Source organism: Artemia franciscana, unplaced genomic scaffold (assembly GCF_032884065.1).
Source record: "Artemia franciscana unplaced genomic scaffold, ASM3288406v1 PGA_scaffold_32, whole genome shotgun sequence".
Classification (NCBI taxonomy): domain Eukaryota; kingdom Metazoa; phylum Arthropoda; class Branchiopoda; order Anostraca; family Artemiidae; genus Artemia; species Artemia franciscana.
In genome coordinates, this window is record NW_027062665.1 from 2,434,154 (window position 1) to 2,458,647 (window position 24,494).

The 24,494-nt window shown below is 34.6% G+C and overlaps 1 protein-coding gene across 1 annotated transcript in view; it reads right to left on the reverse strand.

Moving 5' to 3' along the window:
* Window positions 1–20,080, reverse strand: part of LOC136041634 (mucin-2-like) — a 64,217-nt gene extending 44,137 nt beyond the window's left edge. The window contains exons 1-4 of the mRNA XM_065726332.1: window positions 19,998–20,080; window positions 14,246–14,413; window positions 11,021–11,181; window positions 5,481–5,574 (exon numbers count right to left, since the gene is read on the reverse strand). Coding sequence (XP_065582404.1) covers window positions 5,481–5,574; window positions 11,021–11,181; window positions 14,246–14,413; window positions 19,998–20,055 — 481 coding nt within the window. The 5' untranslated portion in view covers window positions 20,056–20,080. The remainder of the gene's footprint in view (window positions 1–5,480; window positions 5,575–11,020; window positions 11,182–14,245; window positions 14,414–19,997) is intronic.
* Window positions 20,081–24,494: the final 4,414 nt, after the last annotated feature.

The following is a 24,494-nucleotide window of genomic DNA, read 5'->3' on the forward strand; positions in this document are numbered from 1 at the left end:
CGCTTTTTAAGGAACAAAAGAAAACAGGCTACTGAAAAGTGCCGGAATCTACTATTTTGGCTTGAAAAACAGTAACTTCAGCCAATTTATAGCCAAAATACTGTCGATTAAAAACTTTGAGGATTGTTAAAAGGGCATTTTTGCAGGCACCCAGTCTCAGAGGTTACACCGGTGCATGATATACGATTTGTCCCTAAACATAAATGCAGCCCATATAAAATGAAATATCGTTACGACCGTTTATCCGATATAGCTAACTATTATAGAGCAGTGTTCTAAAAATGATAATGCATTGAAAGATTCAGTGCATTCGATTCGAAAAATTCAAGGCACAACTGCCTTTTACTTTAAAAACAACTGCCAAAAAAAGCGCCAAAAAAGCGCCAAAATGGCGCAAATGCGCCCCATCTGGCCACTCTCTTATAGAGTATCCCACTGCTACACACCATACATATTTCTGCTAATGGATTCTTTTAGAGTGGGGAGCACCTATTGCCTCAAATAACGAATAACGAACTGTAAGCAAGGAGCGACGCTACTCAATCGTAACAGAAACTTTAAAAAAACTATTTTGATACCAAAAGATGTATGAGAATAAAATGGCTTATTATATTGATTCCAAATTTATATGTTTCATTAAGTTTAGTGTTACGCATCAAAGGCTATGAGCCAGAGAAAATTTACCCGATTTTCCAAAAATAGGGACACATTTTAAAAGTCGAACAATCGTATAGATAATCACACCATTTACCACACAACTAGAAAATCACAGATTCAGCGTATCAGAGAACCTCATTTCAGAAGTATCAACATCCTATCTGCAAAAATGTGGAATTTTCTGCTGTGTGCCGGAAGAAAGATCACGGATGCGTGTTTTTTGTTGTTGTTTTTTACTTTTTTTCCAGGGGTCATCGTATCGACTCAGTGGTTTTAGAATATCGGGAGATGGCTCATTCGAGCGGGAATTAAAGGGTTCTAATACCCTTTCAAGTGGCCAAGAAGATTGAAGGGCAACTGGGCCCACTCCTCCACCCCCTTTTTCCCAAAATTGTCTGATCAAAATTGAGATATCCATAATGTATATCATAGTTAAAAGCTCCAATAACTATGCCTTGGATATAAATTGACCCCTACACAGCCCCAGGGGAAAGGTCTTTAATCTATAAAATTTTCCCATTGTTTGCGCATAGTATTTGTTATTGGAAAGTATGCATACATTTTCGGATGGGGGGACGAATTTGCTCCTGGGGGGTTTTCCACGGGGAAAAGCCCACAGGGAAGGGAAGTTTCCGGGGGGAGGAGGGGGTTAAACTTGTCAGGTGAAATTTTACATGGGGGAATTAAATATAAAACAAGTGTTTTCAACTGGAAATAAGGAGCGACACTGAAACTTAAAACGAATAAAAATTATTCCGTTTATGAAAGGGGCTGTTCCCTCCTCAACACCCCGCTCTTTACGCTAAACGTTCCCTCTTTGTCTCAATTCTTGTTTTTAAAGTAAAAAGATTTTTTTTAGCGTGAGTGGGGTGTTGAGGAGGGGACAACTCCTTTCATATAATGAATAATACCTGTTCGTATTAAGTTTTAATGTCGCTCCTTACTTCCTGTTGAAAGAATTGTTTTTTTAATTTAATTTCTGAACATTTTTTTAACTAATGCTGGTTCGAATTTGGCGGACCGTACGTGAACAATTAAAACAAAATTTGCATATTAATCCTGGGAAAGTTTACCCCCATGTAAAATTTTCTTTGGAAAGTTAACTTCTAGAAACTACCCTCCCAATATGGAGATGTTACAACATAAAACAAAAATGTTTTATTAAGTGTATAAGGAAGCTGTCTCCTCATACAATGCCAGGAAGTCTGGCTCCTCCATGGAAAATTCCCTTCCCTCATGGAAAATCCCTCCATGTCAAGTTCTTCTCATATAAAATACCACGCACCAAGAAAATCCTCCAAAGACAATTCCATTCTAGGTGAAAATTGCCCCTGGAAAAATTCTTTCAGATGATTTCGACTGAAAAATGTTTCTTATCCCACTTTAATTTGAAAAAGACTTTGATTTCTGATTGTTTTTAAAATCATGCCAGGAGTGCCCTCCATGGAGAATTCCTCTAAAAAAAACTATGTCTTTTGAAAATATTTTAGCCTGTCCTTCAGGTTGAGATGGGTTTGCTGCCTTTGCTAGCCGATAAAATATTGTTCTCCTACATACAGCCTGCTTTTAGACTGCTATTTTTCTATTATTACGATGAAGCTTGCAATATTTCCCGTATTTTTCTTTTATACTACTTTGGTTCTATGAAGCTCCAGTGCAATAGAATTTTTATTTTTTATTCAGCTAAAATTTGAATTTAGGCCGTACGAATTGCAATATACGTATAATGAGGGGTGAATCCAAGCGGTTTGGCCCCTCATTTGGCCCTCAGAGGGGTGAATTTTCCGTTGAAAGTTCCTTCACCCGGGAAATTACCTCCACACGGAAAATGATCCCCGTAGCAAATTCCCAAGTAGAAATCCCCCCTTCCAGGAAAATGACTGTATACTTCCCAATAAGAAATACTACACGTAAACAATGAGCGAGTTACTTGACCTATAAATCTTTCCCCGGGGGCTGTGGGGGGCTATATTATCTTCGAAGACATAGTTTCTTGGCTTTTCAAATATCTTGAACAAAATGGCTATCTCAAAATTTTAATCAGATGACTTAGGAAAGAGGTGGGTGGACGGGTATGAGTTGTCCTCCAGTCACTTTTGACTGTTAAAAATGGCACTAATCCTTTAAATTTCTAATTGAATGAGCCTGTCAGAGGAAATTATACACTGAGGTCAGCAGGTTTCCTCATATTTTAAGGTAAATTTGGGTATGGTATTAAAATTAAACAAAAACTGGATAAAGGAAAGAGCTAAGAAAACTTAAAACAATCAGAAGTTATTCCGTTAGTGAGAGGGACTGCACCTCCTCAATCCCTCTCTCTTAATTCTAAAGGTTAAGTTTTTGCCTCTTTGAGAACATTTTCCTAAACACAAGAAGGATTGGAATGGAAAAAAATATATTTAAATTGCCAGGCAAATCGAAGGGCTTATTTATCCACTATATTCATATTTAAATTATATCCATTCATATTATATCTATTCACTGTCAATAAAAAGGTATCATCCCTATTTTGAACTGTTTTACTTTCGTCATGGAAAGGCAGTGTGGTCTTCGAAGTTACCTTTGCCGGGAGAATGGAAGAGCTTATTCACCACACAAAATCTTCTCCCGTGCAGAATTCTCTATGTGAGAAATTGATGTTCGATCTGATTTTCTATAGAAAGAGCGGGGACATCCCTTAAAAGTCATGCAATCTCAATGAAAAACTCTTCATTGGATTCACTATATCAGAAGATCTTACAGTTAAAGTTTCAAGGATCTATGTCCAAAAATGTGGAATTTTTCAAGGAGAAAAATCACTGCTGTAAATTTATTTCTTTTCTTTTCAGGGATGATAGTATTGAACCGACAGTCTTAGAAGATTGGGAGAGGGCTCATTAGAACCAAAATTAGAAGTTTTAGAATTCTTTTTAGTGAAAAGAAAAGGCTGGCTACGAGAAGGAGTCTTTCTCTAAAATTTTGTGGCACCAGACCACGATTTTGCCTCTTGGAGGGCAAATTTGCTATAGATTAATAATTATAAGACTGCCAACCGATTTAAAAGTATCAAAACGCTACATATTGAGCTTTCCAGTTGTGGGGGAAGCAACACCGCACGGCTTCGCGTTTGTTCCTGAAACATAAAGTTGTACTGAAAAATCTTCTGATGTGCGCCTAGTGATGATACCCAATCATTTCTGAGAACAGAGCATGACAAGTTTTTGAAAACTTTTTTACCCTAAACTAGGGCTTGATTATCGTAAATAGAGAGCTGTCGATTTTAATTTGGCTGGGTTCTGACTTAGAATTTGACTCCTTATTATTCAAATTAAAATAGAAAAAATAATACCCTTAAAGGTTTTACAGACAGGAAGACCTTTTGATACGTGCCTAGTGGACGTGTTCTCGATCACAAAGGGTGAACTAGTATTATATACTACAATTTTTGAGAGAGGGGTGATGTATGGGCGGGAGGTTGACATCGATCCTTCGATGTTTTCAAACAGTCAGATAAACAATATGAATCTGTAAAATAGTGGCGTGTAGTGTCACTACCCTACTGGCTAAAGGGCTGATGGAAAAAGAAAATTAGCCTCAGTTGGTGGACAGTAATAACTGAGGCAATTTTAATAGTAAAATCACCTGCATCAATCGGAGAAAAATGACCGGTCAAAAAATTATTCGGTCAAATATATTCCCTCCCCCAAAACATTTTGGCTAGTGGTGCCTCTGGTCGATACTAGATCAAATTCTTGGGAAGTAATTACTCGTACTTCTTAGTCCCAGCCTGTTATCTCGGTGAACTTTCACGATAGAGCAGTTATCACTCATTTCCTTTTTCTGATTTTTTTTTTTATCTTTACCTTAGTTTGCTACAGTAATTAAGCCTCCAAAATACGAAAAAAGAATTAAGATTGACAAAAATCTGAAAACGAATACTATAGGATACTCTACACTGTACTTTCTGCTTGTATTTCGGGGTATATGTAGAATATTTAAAAATTCTCTTGTTTTTCCATTTTTATTATTAGTCATACTTTCTCTTTGACAGCGCAATTTTGTATGTTGGGGGATTTTCTGCGGTGTGAATTTTTCATGGGGAATTATTAGGAGGAAATTCTTTGAAATTAATTTTCTGGTGAAAATTCTCTATGTTTGTGTGGGGGGGGGGGGGATTTTGTGCAGAATGTGTCGTACATCACAATTTTCAGTTCAGATTTTTTAAATGGCAAACAAAACGTAAATGAGACAAACATCAATTATTCGTCAAATACCTTTGTAGCGAAAAGATTCTATCAGTAGAACACTATAAAACTTAAGCGTAAAGAGTCAAGGGTTGGGCAGGGGCCATCTCCTTATATACGGAATAATTTCTGCTCAGTTTTAGTATTACTCTCAAATCTCGTTTGAAAAAACTTACTGTTTTATATTTACTTTTGACAAAGATACATTGAATTTGTAAAATAAATTTTATTAAACATTTGGCTTTCTTTTTGTGTTATTTTAAATTTTTTTCAAGGTTTTACCAAGAGTGACGAGTTTTGCTAAGGATAACGCACAAAAAATTCAGTTTTTTCCTATTTTTTTTTCTTATGAGACTATTTCCGTTTTTTTTTTAGTATTAGTAAGAGCAAAAAATTTTGCTGGGGGTAAGACGGAAAAATCTTGTTCTAGGCAAAAAAAACTCTTGCCCTAACGGTTAAAATGGTCTTTTGACACGTATCTTATGAATTTCTGCTAGAGGTGTTGCGCGGCTACTGACCCTCCTCCTTTTGAGTTTCCTATTTCTTTATTAGGAATCAGATACATACACAAACCGACACATTAGATAACAAACAAATTACCTGACTGTCTTTCCAAGGCAATATCTCTTTCTTCAATGTCTTCTATCTTTGAGCATGTTGTTTTGAACTGGTTTTCAGGAGAACATGCGTGTTCCTATAAGATACAAAAATAGTCGTATTCATACTTAAAACATTAGAATACATGGAATTCGACATCACTGTTAAGCCTAATTGTACTGTCTGATATTTTTTAGAAAACTGACTTTTGTCAAACAGCTTGTGTACTGAACTGTCAGTAAAGAGCGACTAGAGCCAATAGAAACTTAAATTTAAAAAAAAAATGAAATTGTGATGTTACGTTTAAAGGTCATTTCTTTCAGTTCTATTGGAAACTGACTTTTATCAAACAGTTTGTGTACCAAACTGTCAGTAAAAAGCAACTCGAACCCATAGAAACTGAATTCTACAAAAAAGAAATTTTGCTGTTGCGCCTAAAGGTCATATCTTACAATTTTTTTGGAAACTGACTTCATCAAACAGTTTGTGTACCGAGATGTCAGTAGAAAGCGACTCGAGCCAATAGAAACTGTAATTCTGAAAAAGGAATTTTGGCTGTTACACCTAAAGGTCATATCTTTCAATTGTTTCGGAAACTGACTTTATCAAACAGTTTGTGGTACCGAGCTGTCAGTAGAAAGTCACTCGAGCCAATAGAAACTGAAATTCTAAAAAAAAAAGATTTTTTGCTCTTACGTCCAAAGGTCATATCTTACTTTTTTTCTGGAAACTGACTTTATCACACAGTTTGTGGTACAAAACGGTCGGTAAAGAGTGACTCGAGCCAATAGAAAATGAAATTCTAAAAAATGAAATTTTTGCTGTTACGCCTAAAGGTCATATTTTATAATTTCTTGAAAACTGACTTTATCAAACAGTTTGTGTACCGGACTTTCAGTAAAGAACGACTCTGGCCAATAGAAACTGAAGTTCTAAAAAAAAAAAATATTTTTACTGTCACGCCTTAAGGTTATATCTTTCAATTTTTTTGGAAACTGACTTCATCGAAAAGTTTGTGGTACCGAGCTGTCAGTAGAGAGGGAATCGAGCCAATGGAAACTAAAACTCTAAATATAGAAATTTTTCTGTTACGCCTAAAGGTTTTATCTAACATTTTCTAGGATACTGACTTGAGCAAACAGATTGTGACACCAAATTGTCAATAACGGGTGACTCGAGCCAATAGAAACTGAAACTCTATAAAAGAAATTTTGATAATAAACACATCCAACGAATTCTTTCATGCTGATTGCAATTTCACAAAATTCATTAAAAGTTTAATGCTATCCATCAAATGAAACAAGCATGAAAATAATTGCCTGATTTTTAAAAAAGGGAGAAATGTCCCTGGAAAAGACAAGATATCTGTTTGATAATCACATTTCCCGATTCAACATATATCAGAGAAATCCATTGTAATGTTTAAAGCTCCTATCGACTAAAATGTGGAATTTTGTGATTTTTGCCAGAAAAAAGATCATGGGCGTGTGTTTATTTGTTTCTTCCGATGCTTGATCATGTCAAACCAATAGTCTTAAAAGGCTGGAGAGTTCTCAATTAAAAAAAAAAAATTGAAAATCATAATGCCCTTTTTATGTAACCAAAAACATTAGAGGGGAACTAGCCCAACTGCCGCGTCCCCTTTTCTCCTAAGACAGAGAATCAGAATTTTTAGGTAGCCATTTGAATTAACACATTTGAAACGTTCAATAACTATGCCTCTTGGGATGACAAAAGCTAGGGAATTTCCCAATTTTTTAATATAGTATTTGTAATTGAAAAATATACAGAAATTTCCGTCGGTAGAACTTTCCATTGGGAGGAAAGTTTATGGGGAGAATTTTCATGGGCAAATTTCACACGGAGGGAGGGGTGTTTCCTCACTTGAATTGGAAAACAGCAAGAAACTAAATAGTTTTTACAACTGATAGAAAGGAGAAAAATTCAAACTAGAAACGAACAAAAACTATTCCTTATGAGTAAGATAGTCCCTCCTCTCCCTCACTCTTTAAGCTAGTTTGATTAGTTTTCCCAATTAGTTAAGAACGGCTCATGAAAGACAGGGGCCATTAAATGTGAACAAAAAGTATTTCTAAAGAACTTAAAATCATTCCTTTGAGAACAGCTCAGCATTAGCTTAGTATCAGAGTATTAGTAACAGCTTAGTATTAGTGTTAGTATTAGTTATAGTTATTAGTTACATTATAGTTATTATTAGTTATAGCTTAGTATTAGTAACAGCTTAGTATAGCTTAGTATCAGATGTATGAAACTATTAGATATGACCTTAGGCCTATTAGCAACCTTAAGTGTTTCTAGGCATTGTATACATTTTGGTTTATCTCTGAAAGTGGTTGGCTAATTTTTGTTTTCCTGCATAAACGCTATAAGGGCCAACTTTGGCTCTTTAAAAGGGCCTTTTGGCCATAAAAAAACAGCATTTTTGTGTATCTTGCTAGTTAACCATTGTTTTCAGTTACCAAGATGCTGGTTTTAGCTTCAGTCAGTTCGGTTTAAGGAAATGTGGGACGCTTCATCTGTGTTTGCAAATAATGTCTCAACGGCAAATTTATTATACTGCCTTTTAGAGAAACTAATGACCAATTACGTTTCTGGTTGAAGGTAAGATTATATCAGAAATAATTCCTTTGGTTCCTTCTCTTAAGTGTTTTTGCGCAGATTCTCTCTGATTCAAAGAACCAAAAACCACGTTGTCACTGACAAGTGTCTTCGCATAGACCGGACACTGTTTCACCTGTACCTCTAATCAATGAAGAAATATTTCCTTATTTTCACGCAGGGAATATTGATTTGTAATTTGTAATGGATTATTAATTTTATCAACAAAATAGGTTTCAAATAAGAGAAATTATTGGGAAATCAAAGAAATATTAAAAATTTTTGAGGATGAGGTATGGGTTTGAACACTACTGAGGGCAGCTCCTTTATCTTTCTTCCCTTGCCATTAGAAAAGGTTTTCTATAGTGCCAGTGATCAGGGGGGTGGGGATATTTTCTCGTCTTGCATAGATTTTCCTTGTAGGTAGGTATTTCTTTGGTGTTTTTACAACATTTAAAAACCCTTTTTTTTCGATTTCACTTAAAAATCGAAAGAGAATAAAATTGCAAGTCCTAGGTCTTACGATATACATTTTGCCCCCCTTACCTCCCAATATTTTCCTGAATTGGCGCCATTGGTTTCCTAAGGAGTTTGAAGCAGTCAAACAGTTCGTATCTCTTATCTGTTCTACACAGTGATATGCTCCACAACTCAATCCCTCTTAATGATTTTATTTTTGTTACTTTCAGCATAGAATGAAGAATAAAATTACTTATAATACATACTTGTACAAAAGGGTTAATATTGTTTTCTGCTCTGTATTTACAGTTTTATGAATCGTTTATTTTTTTCCTCTCCGCTGTTTGAGAACAAAAATAATATTGAATAATTAATTATAATTAATAATAATTGGTTTTGGAACATCCTTTGCTTTTCTTACGATCTCTATAAAAAAAAGCGCTATCACTCCTAAGATATTCCACATATGTACATTTAAAAAAAAGAACAAAAAAAAAACAGGATGCATATAGTGTTTTTTGATTTAGTTGAATTACTTCCTTAATATTCCCTGACTGTTTTAAGTCAATCCCCTACAATCTCCTAGCTTCCTGTTATTACTGATGTATTTTCGAAACAGGTCACTGACTTGATCCAAAGTATTTAGAATAAATTATTAGTATGGCCAAAAAATCAACCAATTAAATATGGCAAAGTGTTGATACATTTGCTCCATAATTTATTACAAAAAGTTAGCACACATTTATTACATAGTCTTTTAGTTCAGTTCTGTGTCCCCCTCAATATTCCTTAAAAGTATTAGGTCAATCACCTACAATTTGCTAATTTCCATCAATACTGAGGCATCTGCGATAAAAGTCATTAAGCAAAAATTCATTGAAAGTTTCAACTTATTACCTTTATCCGTTCCTGCCATATTACATACCTGCCCTTATGACAACCTAAATGCAACCCATGTGCTTTAATTTAGTTCAACGTATCCTGAAAGTTTCAACTTAAATAAACTCAGCTTTTTTCTAAAACATTGCAGATAAAGTGTTTTGAAAACATGGCTGCATAGTCACTTTTGAGTTATTTTAACACCCCCTTCAAAATGCACGGAAAGTTGTAAAACAATACGCTTAGTCGCCCCTCAATGTTCTGTTTTAAGTTTTAATGCAGCACTTTACTTTCATGCGAAGAATTTTTTTCTAATTTTTGTAGTAGAGTGGGCAGTAGATACAAGGCGAGGGCGGGAAGACTGAGGGATACTAAAAACAGCTATATTTAATAGAATATAGTGTTTATTTCGCCACTTACAACTACAGAAATCAGTCGAGCAACATGTGCTGATCAACATTTGCTGATCAACATGTGCTGATCATGCATATCATGTGCTGAATTCCTGGTTGTAGTAATGAGCCTATAAAGGCTTTTTCCATCACTGCTCAAAACATTATAACAGTTCATAGATAATAAATAATAACACTTTTAAAAGGTTAGACCCTTCCCCCTTAAAAATCATGTTGCATCATTTCTTCTAACATACATAATTATTACAAAATTTTTCTTTTCTCTCAGCATTTTCAAAGTTCAGCTACTTGATTTGTTCAACTTAGAGTGAAATCGTATTAAACAGGGCTGCCGGATTATATGCTACATTGTTGGTTGGAGTGATAGGCAACTAGGAAGCTTACTCCATCACTGCTTAGGACACTCCAACAGCTCATAGACAACAGTGCTTTCGAAAATTTACACCCTCCCCATCGAGAATCATGGTGAAACATACTTTTTGTCACTTATTTTTGTTATAAATTTCCTTATTATAAAGCTTTCTTCAGCATATTCTAAGTTCAAGTACCTGTTTGATCAACTCGGCGCATAACTTTATTAAACAGCGCTGTCGGAACATGAGCTGAATTGTTCACTGCATTGATATGCGCATACAAATAATTAGTCTTTCAATGCATAAGATGTTTCAACAGCTCACAAGCAATGAGCACTGACGCTAATTAATTAAATAAATAATTATTAATTAATAATAATTAATAATTTTTAATAATTAAATTAATAAAATAATAATATAATAACGTAATAATTAAATAATTAATAATTATTTAATTATTAACATTAATTAATAATAAATAATTAATAAATAGCAGGTCTTTAAACCTAATTTTTCTCAGAAATTCTCGTAAATGGCTGCAGCTGCACTGCCAAAATGTCATTAAGGACTGGCTGATGACCAAAGTAGGATCTTTTTTTTTATTATTTGAAGAAAATTTTAACAATGGCTGTGCATCTTCCGTAAGCAACTCGATTTTGTTCTACATTCTAATTAAAAAGGGAATAAAACTAATAAGCAAGATGTTTTTTTTAAGTGAGTGCTTCTAGTTGCATATTTTGAAGTCACTGTTGAAATTAGGGAACGCAGATATTGCTCTAAACAGTATTTTTCTCTTTTTTTAAGCTAGCCTATAACTTGCCTTTGAGAAAAAAGTTGCAGGCACGCAGCTTTTAAATCCTGGATGGAACATAGAACCAGGAACGCATGCGAAAATATGAGCTGTATTCTTTGAACAAGAAACATATAAATTACATTTTCCTTCAATTGGATATCTTCCTGTCGGTTTTGGACACTTCAATTCTGAAACCATAAGAAAAAAAAATTAAAATTCGAAACCATTAAAAAATACATTTAAAAATAGGTTTTGACACTTATTCACCAATTATAAAATATTTCGCATTGCAATTGCAAGCTATAAACATGGAGAACTTCTTTTAGCTTAAAGCGACAAATTCAAGTTAAAACCTCCCAAGTTTATCCAGATCTTAGCAATTACAAAATTAGGGAAAAACATTGATAAATATGCATTTACTTACAGTGTAACTGAAATGAGGAATAACCATTAGTATATAACCATTAGAGGAATAACCAAGTATTAATTCACTATAGACTACAGATAGCACAAGGATCCTTTTCCTCTTGCAGTTCTATACCTTGCACTTCTATCTTGCACTTCTAGTGCACTTCTCTGTACTTGCACTTATATAAAAGGATTCTTTCATTTTTTATGACCTTTTTATTTTTATGACTTTTCTATTTTTTTATGACTTTCTATTTTTTATGACTTTCATTTTCATTATTTAACTTTTAGACCACTGCAAAGGCTCACCGTGAATTCTTAGACATAAAAGATCCGGCGATCCTGTGAGTCAATCCAGTCGATTCGCTCAAATCCTGGAATCTACAGTATCAAATATCTTTCTTATATCCCAGAAATTGGCAATTGTAAACATCCGTTCTCTGCTGCACTACTACACTAATCAATCAACCAGGTACTGCAAGGCATGGGCTTTGGAGTGGTTCTTACGAAACCAACGTTGGGTTTCATTATTTAAGCTATTAATCTGAAGAAAATTATAAAGGCGCTTTGGACTGCTTTCTCTAATATTTTTGACCAAAGAGGAAAAGTCGATACTGGATTCCAGTTTTTCATGTTACTTTTGAGACCATCTTTATAAAGGTATGACTTTCGCAACTTTGTAACCGGGACAAAGTTGTACCGGGAACCTTTTCTGGGGAAACATTAATTGTAAAAACCAGACAGGGTAACATACCATCTAAAATCTCTTCAAGCCTTCCTAGAGACAATCCATCAACACCAGCTGAATTTGATTTCAGCGACAAACAGTTTTACTCACCTCTTCACTGTTACACATCCCAAATCTTATTTCTAAGGAAATGGGGGGAATAAGTTTTTATTTAGGTAAAAAGTCTGTGGTATTTGTGTTATTTTATTTTTTCTTTTGTGCTGAGGAAGATCTAAACGTAAGCCAATTTAATGCCCCCTCAGCTTGGAAGTCAGTTGATGCGTCAGGATTTTTAGCATTAAATAATAATAAATTTATTTATTAATAATCGAACAGCTCGTGGTAACGAATATCTTACTCATCAAAAGTTACGAGCCTAAGAAAATTTGCCTTATTTTAGAAAATAGGGGGAAACAGTCCCTAAAAGTCATAGATCTTAACAAAATCACACCATCACATACAGCGTATCAGAGAACCTCAGTGTAGATGTTTCAAGCTCTTATCTACAAAATGGGGATATTCGTATTTTTTGCTAATAGATTGGTCATGGGTACGTGTTTATTTGTTTGTTTGTTGTTGTTTTTTTCTTTTCCCCAGGGATAATCGTATCGACCCAGTGGTTTTAGGATGTTGCAAGATGGCTCATTCTAACGGAAAATAGAAGTTCTAGTGCCCTTTTTAAGTGACCAAAAAAACTGGAGGGCACGTAGGCCCCCTTCCACGCTAATTTTTTCCCAAAATCACCGGATCAAAACTCTGAAATAGCCATTTTATTCACCAGAGTCGATAAGCCCAATAAATATGTATTTAGGGACGACTTACTCCCCCACAGTCCCCGTGGGAGGGGCTGCAAGTTACAAACTTTGACCAGTGTTTACACATAGTAATGGCTATTGGGAAGTGTACAGACGTTTTCAGGGGATTTTTTGGTTTGAAGGGGGAAGAAGCTTAGGGGCGGGGGTTACTTGGGAGGAGGATCTTTCCATGGAAGAATTTGTCATGGGGGAAGAGAATTTCAATGAAGGGGGCGCAAGACTTTCTAGCATTATTTAAAAAAAAATGAAAAAATAAATACGAAACATTTTTTCAACTGAACGTAAGGAGAAGCATTAAAACTTAAAATAAACAGAAATTATTGCGTATATGAGGGGTTCACCTCCTCGTAATACCTCGCACTTTACGCTAAAGTATTCTTAGTAATTTCAATTATTTATTCTACGGCCTTTGTGATTCAATGGTCATTCTTAAGCAATTGGGACAGCATTTAAGCTTTAGTGTAAAGAGCGAGGTATTGACAAGGGGGTGAAACCCCTCATATAGTTATAAGAACATACGAATATAAAAGTTCGTTTCGTAAGTTAACTCTTAAGTTACTTATATTTTTTACTAATGAAAACATTCGTTAAAAATTAAAGTTCTGGTTGCCTTATTAAGTAATCAAGAAGTGGAGGGCAACTAGGCCTCCTCCCCCCCATCCTTTTTCTCAAAATATTCCGATTAAAACTACGAGAAAGCCATTTAGCCAAAAAAATTAATATGCAAATTTCGTTTTAATTATGTATGTGCGGAGAGCCAAAATCAAAACATGCATTAATTCAAAAACGTTCAGAAATTAAATAAAAAAAAACAAGCTTTTTTAACTGAAAGTAAGAAGTGACATTAAAACTTAAAACTAACAGAAATTGTTCTGTGTATGAAAGGAGCTTTTCCTCCTCAACACACTGCTCTTTAAGCTAAAGTTTTTTACTGTTTTAAAAAGTAGAGTTAAGAGAAAGAGGCAAATTTTAGCGCAAAGAGCGGGGTGTTGAGGAGGAAAAGCCCCTTTCATATACGGAGTAATTTCTGTTCGTTTTAAGTTTTAATGTCGCTCCTTACTTTCAGTTAAAAAATTTGTTTTATTTACTTAATTAGTTTTACGAAGAAATACACAGATGTGGCAAGTCTGGATAATCTCTTGTTAATTTCCAAAACATATTAGATAGAATGAAACCAAAACAAAATATTCAAATATCGTCGACAGAGGTAAGCCATGCATTAAAATCTTTGTTGTTCTTTAAGAGACTTAACGGTGACAGACGCCGCATACATTTCACAGTAACGAAGTTAAAATAACTCACGTGGACACGAAACTTCTGGGCATGGACGGCATTTGGCATGTTTAGCGCTGAAACAAAAGCCACTTTTACATTCCTGGGGGAAAACTCTCCCTCCGGCACATTCATAATACCGATCACATGATGATTTAGATCCGACTCTTCGAACAACTCCTTCTGGACATTCTGTACCTAAAATGTGAACCTTGTAAAAAAAATCTTGAAATAGGACTAGCAAATATGTCATGAGAGGTTATTTTTTAACGATTTGGAAAGTTTTCACCGTAGGTGAAAAAAAGCGTTAAGGAACGCCTTTAATGCCTAATTAGAGCACTGGGTTTTCTTTCAAGCCCCTATCTTCACATGTTCTATAACTATAAGAATTAAAAATTTATGTTGACAGTTTGTTTGAAGTTTATTTAAGGCTGTCTCTTTTGGAACCTGGTTTTTCTTAGGTTTCTTAGCCATATTCAATGATTATGTAGATTCTATCTCTATACCAGATCATTTTTTTTGAAGTTCAGTAGTCTTCTAGAATTTATTTAGAGAAGTCAATACTGTTTGACAGGGTTAAGAAAAAAAAATAAAGAAAATATATACACTATCGTTATAAGCGAGCAATAATTGTGTGTTTATTTATTTTTTATACGAAAACGATTCCATATTTCTTAGGGGAAATTTATATCCTGGGATATTATTGCCTAAAAAAACGATTTAGATGGGTCAGAAATTTGAGAAGATTCGTTAAGAGCCTTAATTTCGGAAAAAAGATTTATGTGAGTGACGTAATTTTTATATACGTCAGTATTGCAATGACGCTGTCAAACTTTCACACTTATGTGGAAAAATGGAAGATTGTCTTGTATAGAGAAGTTTATATTATATTGCTTAAAGAGAAAAAAAAAACGGTAATTGCTAAAATATTTGTGTGAAAAAAAAAAGAAACCAAAATTTTGAATCTTATTAGATAATCGGTATTACAAATAAGACTTGCTTTAATAATCAAATATCTTTGAAAGGACCTCAGTATGAAAAGACATATCAGTATGAAAAACTGATCTAGAGGTAGATCCGAAAAACAAAAATTTACAAGAGTTATAAATAACAAATCGTTGCAAGAAAAAGAAGTTTTTTTCCCGCCACCTGAACAACAAACAAATCTACAGCCTGGACCATCAGGTAAGACTAGACCAATAAGGGCAGCCAAAGCAAAGGGTATTGGCAAATTTTCTGACTTAATGAAAATCCAAAATGAAGAAGAAAGAAAAATGGGGTCAGAAGATAAGAGACAGCAAGAATCATAATGTATAAAAATTGAAAATGATAGTGATGAAAATACAAATGAGGATTCGTTGGAACCAGCTAAACTATTAAACTTGATAAGACCAAGAGAACAGCCCGAAAAAATTAATTCACTATGAGTGAAAATCAACAACCTGGACTATAAAATGAGACATGTGTGTCGACTGACGTCATGTTTGTCAACTGACGTTATTATAAGGATTGAGCATTATGCCGCCATGAAGTTGTTTGTCGACTGTCGTCATGTTTGTCGACTGACCAAATTACAGACCGGGACACCGGGACACAAATGACGACCTGGACACTCAAAGTGAAATTACAGACTGGGACACCGGGACACAAATGACGACCTGGACACTCAAAGTGAAATTACAGACTGGGACACCGGGACACAAATAACGACCGGGACACAGGGAATATAAGTGACGACCGGGACACAGGGACACAACTACAACGGAGACGCCGGGGGGACACAGGGGGGGGGGTATAGAAATGACGACCGGGACACAGGGAATATTCGATTAGCAATCACTATGAACAAAGCTCAAGGGCAATTATTATAATAATGAGGTATAGATCTGAATACGGATTGTTTTTCCCATGGACAATTATATTTTGCATGTTCAAGAGTCGGTAAACCTGACAATCTATTTATAGGCACAGACAATGGGACAGCGAAGAATGTTGTATACTGGCAAGTTTTACGTAGTTAATATCTATATTCACAGGTGGGACACAACTACAATGGCGCGTAACTAACATGGCGCGTAACGACTTACGTGCGCTTGGCCTTGGGGAGGCTTGGGGGTGCGAAGCGCCCCCACCAACTAGCTACCAACACACCTACCCACCAACCTACCTACCAACTAGCTACCCACCATCAGCTAGTAACTGATATTTTGTTGAAAGAAAAAGAAGCTTTCCTTCCACCACCTGAACAATTAACAAATCTGCAACTTTAACCATTATTTAAGACTAGACCAACAAGGGCAGCTACAACAAAGGGCATTGTCATTAAATTTACAACGGGTGGAAATCAACAACTAGGAAAATAAAATGAGACAACTCACCCCGTGGAAGGATCTATGTATGGATTCTCATTGTCGCCTGTCTTCTAACCGTAAACAATCTGAGACAATTTGCTGTCTTTTCATACTACGGTCTTTTCAAAGATGTTTGATTATTACAGCAAGTCTGATTTCTAACAACTATATCTACCACGATTCAATGTTTTGGTTCTCTTTTTTAAGGTTTTGAATTATTGAAATCCCTTTTCGAAATTTATACAAATATTTTTACAATTACCAGCCGCCTGGCCCAGGCACTTGGCACGCGGCAGACTTCTATGTATATAGATTCTCATTGTATTTTTGCTCAGGCACCGTAAATATTTTTGTAGGTTACGTAATACCTTTGGCTATTCTGAACTGAACTTAAAAATTATTTCTACTTTTTTTCATGTCTATAAGCATAAGACATCGCTTATGCAAGAAATTCGATAATGATATTTTTCTAACAACGATTTCTACTAAGCTTCAAACATTCCATTTAAGGTTTTTGAATTGTTAGAGTCATTTGTTAAAATATATACAAATATTTTCACAACTACTAGTTTTTTGTTCTTCAGGCAATCTAACGTCTTCTCAAACTAAAATCTGTTCAAATATATTTGATTATTAAAGCAAGTCCGATTTCTAACAGCGATTTTTACTAAACTTCAAAATTCTTGTTTTCTTTTTTAAGGTCTTGAATTGTAGTAATTCCTTGTCAGAATATATAAAAATATTTTTTGCTCTTTATCAGTTTTTTGCTCTTTAAGCAATTTAATATACTTGTCCATACATGAAAACCTTCAAATTTTCCAAATAAGTGCCAAAAGTGTAACAACATCACAGTAATACTGATGTATATAAAAATAACGGCACTGACAGAAATATTTTTTCCGAAATTAAGGGTCTTAAGGAGTTTTCTCATGCTTCCAACCTATCTAAATCGTTTTCTAGGCCAGATCAGGATGCCAATTATCCCGGAAAAAATAGGGTGTTTTTTTTAGAAAAAATACACATATATTTAAATATATATCCAACTATTGCTCGTTTACAAAGATAGTATACACATGTACACATCCGTTGATTTTTGAATTAAAATCGAATAGTTGTGGCCATCAAGCCATGGCTAATTGTAGAAAAGGCCAAGACACATAGTCCGATTGAATTAGAGGCAATTCTGGCATTGACTCCACTTATTAGGATTGTATAAAAATGATGTTAGTTCATTTGTTAATTGCTATGTCTACCTATCTATTAACCATCCATGCGTCATATCTCAGAGCAAAATATCTGACCAGTGGGGATTTGTAGGTATTATACTGCCTTGAAAAAAAAAAATCAACCAAAAAGCATAATTCTTCAAAGCAAATTGTGATAAATAAATCCTTTTCTATTCAAGATATTGAGGAAAACCCCTTTTTTCTCGTTCTTCTTCTATTAGCAATTGTTCGTGAAACACCATGAAAAAAAAAATAATAAAGAGTCAGGAGTTGAGCAAAAACGGTATTTTTTGTTTGTTTTGAGTTTTATTGTCAACCTTTACTTTCGCTTGATTTTCTTTATTTGCTTAAAGCTTTTTTTTGTACAATCAGATATTTTACATAAACATTGGGGGAGCTCCCTCACCAGCCGCCTCTGGCCCATATGCTGAAGTTTGTCTTTTGCATCAAAATGGTTCAAAACCAAAATCGCCCCCGACAAAGAGTTGGAGGATTAAAGGAATAAATAAGAACTAAAAAATCCTGAAGGATTTTTTATGAGAAACATGATTTTTAAGAAAGTGATTTATATATTTTTAAGGGAGGCTGTTACCTTTAGATTGCACCTTAGCCTCCACATAGCAATAATATAAATGTAAATTTAAGTCAAACTAAAAGTGTTCCTGCACTAAAAGGTGGGCAATTCTCCCTATAACATAGATTTTAGAAGCTTAGTCGAAATTAGTCACCTAGAGAGGGGGGTAAGGGCCTTCCACCAAAAATTGTGAAAATTTCTGAGTTCATAGACACTTTCTACTCCTTTTATTTATCAAATAATTGTATTTAGTACCACCCCACCTGAAAAATTTATACTTACGTGCCAGTTCCAAACATATTCCTCAAAATTAAATTTTTCAAAGAGTTTAAGCCCCCCCCCTCCACATTGATCGAAAGGGCCTCTTGCAAAACTTAGACCTTAAAGATTTTTTGTTGATGGTCTCAGCACCACCACTTCCCCATACTTGACCTATTGACTTTCCACCCTACCCCAGTAACTGGTGTGGAGTCACACGTGGGAATATAACCTATCAAACTGTGACGATATTTATGAGGATTTTCTGTAGTTCTAAGCCAATTGGCTTTCTCATACTTTTCATTCAAAAGAATTTCAGCCATATTCGGGCCAAAATATCAAACCCGTTATCAGATTAAAAAAAAAAAGCTAAGTTTCGTGTTTTCACCCAGAGGAACTTGAAAACCTTACCGCAGGATTTTTCGACATGCTGAATGTGATGGTATATTTATCTGCGAGATCCTGACTATTTCTTGGGTGTTTCCCCTTTTTCTAAAATTGTTTAAATTTTTCCAGGCTCGTAGCTTTTTGTGAACAACTTAAATCCTCGTTAATTTTTACATATTTAGAATAACCACAAAGAGAAACTGTTTCGTGATTTTGTACTGCTATTGATATATGTCCTTCATAATTTATGATTCATTACCCTGAACTGTTTAAAACAAACAAAAGCCCATGATGGCCCGCTACCAGGCCTCTGCTCTGAAATATTGGAAAAGATGAGTTCTGATTTAGCCCCTTTAGGGTGAAGCGTAAATATCCATACACTCCATACCAAATTTAGGGTGATAAGATTGTTGATTTATTTGCTTTTTACTGGTTCTATCACCATTTAAAGATTTACTACCCAATGTACTAAATAGCGAAGAAATAGCAGATATGATAAAGAACTCAGGCATCTGCAAAAGAATGTAAAAAGGCTTCACTCAAGAATTTTTTTTTTGCTTTATCTTCCACCCACTCACAATAATATTGTTTTAGCCAGGGCTGAATCCAGGGGGAAGGGACCTCCCCTCCTCACGTTTTTCTAGTGCCTTCATTCCTTGTTTTTTTTTTATTTTTTTTTAGAATAAATTTGTCAATTTGGTCAATTATTGGCACCTTTGTCACATTGGGCCTTCTACCAAGATTTTGCTCATTGGCACCCTTGTCATATTGGGCCTCCCCCAAGATTTTGCTCTAGATCCGTCCCTGGTTTTAGCTGGTTTGATGATTCCGCTGTAATTTCTCGTCACATGTCAGCCATTATATAGTTTGCTTTTAAATTGTCAAGGAAGCTGCTTTGACCGCTTACAAGATGTTAAACAATGTTAAGAATCAACAAGGTTGAAGTAAGAAGTATTGGTAGATACGGCCTCTCTTTCATCACTTACCTAGACTGTACCCGATGGAGCTTACTAGAATTCCAGAAATGATTAATAAGTTAACCATGCTGCTGCATGTCACTAACTGAAATTTCAGTACATATTTTAATGTGCCTTAATCTTACCTGCCCACGACAAAGCTAAACACACGAATTCTTAGAAGATCTATTCCCTAGGTAGGACACTGGGGTGGATGACTTAAATCTTTGTCTTCTGTACCGTCCGTTGACGAGTGAAAGTTTGTTCAAACAATTTGGGTTGAACTGAGCTTAGCTAGGAATTTGCGTTCATTTTATAAGCGGGTTTGTAATAAATTCTTATTTAATAATTATAAATTAAAGTTCAATTTATAATTATTTCATTTAAGATAATCAAGCTTTCTAGGAGCACAAGAGCAGAAATACCACCGTTATTATGGTAATTTATGCTCGTTTCAAGTTTTTTCTTATTGTTCATTGTTGCATATATTCGTTTTAGTTAATATTTCTATCACTATAGTAATTCTGGTTCTTTTCTTTGTTTGGAATCCCGTATAAGCTTATCCATGCTCGTTTTATGTTTCAAGTTTGCTAGTTTCGATTGCGTGGAATAGCATGTCTAAAAAGCAAGGACTGAGCTTAGAGCCCTCTATACATACAAATATAGCATTTTATGCATTCTTCTGAGAAAGATAGACGCTTATCTGGATTGCTTCGTTTGTAATCTACCCTTTTTTCTCAGGGGCTGTATTGCAGAGGCAGGGGTTGCAGGGAATAGGGAGAAGGTTCAATCTGACAGGAAATTTTAGAGCTTTAATATCGTTGTTAAGCAATTTAAGCGATTACGCCTGAGTGGAGTGCTGACTGCTACCATTTGTGTGACAAAATGTAATTTTCAATATTTTCAGTTTCCAAGATTTTTTTCAATTTTAAATAAATAGGGCCGTTAAAGCCTAACCTCATTTAGGATCTATCATTTTGATGTAGGTTGAGGGGGAACTCTTTTCAGTCCCACCATGTTACATTGAAACCTACATTGAAGCAATATTGCTCTTTAATAACGTAGCAATATTCTATTGTCATTAAACCACATTATTTGTGGCTTATATTGTATTGTCCACATTATATTGTCTATTAAGCCACACAAAAAAAAATCATTTTTTTCAATTAAAAGCAAGGAGGAAGGCTTAAAATTAAAAAGAACAAAAATTATTCTGTATACGATGGGGACAGCCCCCTCCCCAGTCCCTCACAATTTATTGTAAGGTCTTAAAGCAATTTTATAATAATTCTCATAAGAGTGATGGGGTTGTGGACTTAAAATGAGGTAAAGGGTGTATAATATTCGAGCTAATACACCCTCAAGATGCTATTATTTGCACCTGGGTCCTACGCAATGCCATAGTGCACCTGAATAGTATAATAAACCTGTTTGTTACGTGATAGGGACTTGTTTGTTTACTTAATGCAAATGTTTGATTCAAGATTTCTTTGGTTGTTACGTACCAAGGAACGTTTATCTTTATTAAGGATGACGCAATCTTGCGTGATATGATAGATTTATTGAGAATGACATAAACTCGCATGACTTTTTCTTCAGGGCGCGTGGGGAACCCAGGTTTGTAACTGAGGGGGGCACACACGTGACTGTTACCAAGTGATGGTGCAAACATGGCACGATACTTAATACTTTAAGAGATTTTTTCTTCAATGAGTTTTTCTTCGAGATTTGATTTTCTTCAAGATTGTTTTTCTTTATTTTCCCAGGGAACCTTTATAATCCAAAGATTATTGTCCACTTTAGAAATTGAAATAGATCTCCATCAATGGTACTGTTCGTTAGACACCTAGACCATGAAGGCCCTCCTAATATTATGATTATAATAGCGACAAAGACCACACTGCCTTTCTATAACAAACAAACACAAAGTACAAACAACAGGGAAAATCTGTTCTATACCAATAGTTTTTCATTCTGTTACAACTATTTTAGAATTGTGTAAAGTAAGTTTGTATTTTTTAGGAGTTATTTCTGTTTTATAGAAGTTCTTTGGATAATTTTATAACTTTTTTGTATTCTATAAAAAAGTATTTGGGATGTTGTTGGAATTTCTGTCTTTTGTAGCAAATAGATTGTGCTCTTGATCAACTATTTTTAATTCTGTTAGAACCATTTTAGAACTGTGCAAAGTATTTTCATATTTGTAAGAATTTCTCCTCTTTTGTAGGAGTTATTTTTGATTATGTTTGAATTTTCTGTATTCTATAAGAAGTATTTGGGTTGTTGTTAGAATTTTTGTGTTTTGTAGCAATTATTTTGTCTTCTGCACCAACTATTTTTCATTCTGTTAGAACTATTTTAAAATTGTTGGAAATTCCACGTTTTGTAGCAAGTATTTGTGTTCTGTGCCAACTATTTTTCATTCTGTTAGAACTATTTTAGAATTGTGCAAATTATTTTATCATTTGTAAGAATATTTTTTTATTTTGTAGGAATTATTTGGAATATGCTTGAACTTTTTGTATTATATAAGAAGTATTTGGATTGCTGTTAGAAATGTCTGTAGGAACTACTTTGGATTGTATTTGAACTTTTTGTATTCTATAAAAAGTATTTGGGCTGTTGTTAGAGTTTTTGTGTTTTGTAACAATTATTTTGTGCTCTACACTAACTATTTTTCCTTCAGTTAGAACTATTTTAGAATTGTGCAAATTATTTCTGTGTTTTTTACGAGTTATTTTCTCTTTTATAGTATTTCGCAAGAAATTTATTTTTTATTTTTTAGGAGTTATTTTGGATTATGTTTGAATTATTTGCATTCCATAAGAAGTATTTGGGTTTCTGTTAGAATTTCTGTGTTTAGTAGCAAGTATTTTGTCTTCTGTATCAACTATTTTTTATTCTCTTAGAACTGTTTTAGAATTGTATGAACTGTTTTTGTATAAGCAAGAGTTATTTCTATTTTGTAGGAAGTATTTAGATTATATTTGAATATTTTGTATTCCACAAGAAGTATTCTTGACATCGTTAGAATTTTGGAGTTTTATAGCAAGTATTTTTATTTTTGCACCGTGTATTTTTCATTCCGTTAGAACTGTTTAAAAATTGTGTAAGGAATTTTGTATTTTGTAAGGGTTATTTCTGTTTTGTACTAATTATTTGGATTATGCTTTAACTTTTGTATTCCGTAAGATGTATTTCGGATGTTGTTACAATTTTTGTACACACTAGAGGGTGCCTTCGAGTGTGCACATTGCGTCATACTGGAGTCAACTGCCACGAGTTATAAGAAGAAACGATATTGGGAATTCTCGTTTAAGCTTCAAATGAACGATTCTAGTGTAAGCGAGGTTTTTTGCCAGAAAATGCGTGAATAATGTCTGATATGTGATAATGCACGTCAGAGGGTGCCATTGGGCAGGAACATTATACTGCGTTATCGTCGATCCTTTATGACACAGAATGACAGTAAACACTTCTGTGGGGCGTTCTGTCAAGATATGGTGGCTTAAAACCTCCTTTTTTAGAGCTTTACACTATGAAAAATCGATTTTTCTGATATTTCGATCCTGTTTGGGCAACAATTGATCTTTTATGGCACAAAGGGCAGTGAAAATGCCCTCTGTTTTCTGGGAAGGGGACTAAAATTTAACACCCACTAAGCTATCGTAAATAAATAACTTTCGTAAAAACAGCTTAAAGTTTAGGCATGGTCTTAAAGGAATTTTTCCGGTGGAGGGGGATTGAATTCGTACACCCTAAAAAACAATTTGAAGTAAGTTGGGAGGTGTTGCAGGAAATTTCTTAGGTGTAGGGGGACTGAAATCTAAAACTCAATAAGCTATCGTAAATAAATAACTTCCATTAAAGTTAGGTTAGGTTCCTGTTTTTTTTTAGTTTACGCTTGTTTCACATATTTTATCCTTTATCAGCTTTTCACGTTGTGTTTCTTCCGTTTGTTGAGTTTTAACCGCTCTGTTCGGTGATTTCATGATTTTATAATGTTTTTTACTAATAAAACTCTTATGTACAATAAGAAGTATGTGTCTTACAAAGTATTGTCTAGGTCTTGTTGGAAAATTATTGCACTGTAGCAAACAGGTGCACTTAATAGATCAATAGTCAATAGAATTGGAATCGTTGCTTGCTCTCGAGTTGAAAAGATGGGAAAGATGTAAGCTTAATCGATTTGGAAAGTGTGCAGCGAATACTTCGTGTGGTTAATAGGTTATATCATAGAGTCACATATGCAACGCCATTACGTAAGATTTACATGTGTCCAAGCACTAAGTAACACTCACGTGTGTGTCCTCCATAGTTACAAGCGGGGGTTCCCCACTGGCCCTGAAGAAAAGAGTCTTACGAGATTATATCTCATAAATTTTCTCATAAATGATTCTCAAAAAATCTAAGATGCCATGAAAGATTTTGTCGTCCTCAACATAGTCAAACATTCCCTATTACGTAACAACCAAGAAAATCTTAGTGCTAACATTTTCATAAGTAAATAGACAAACTCCTACTACG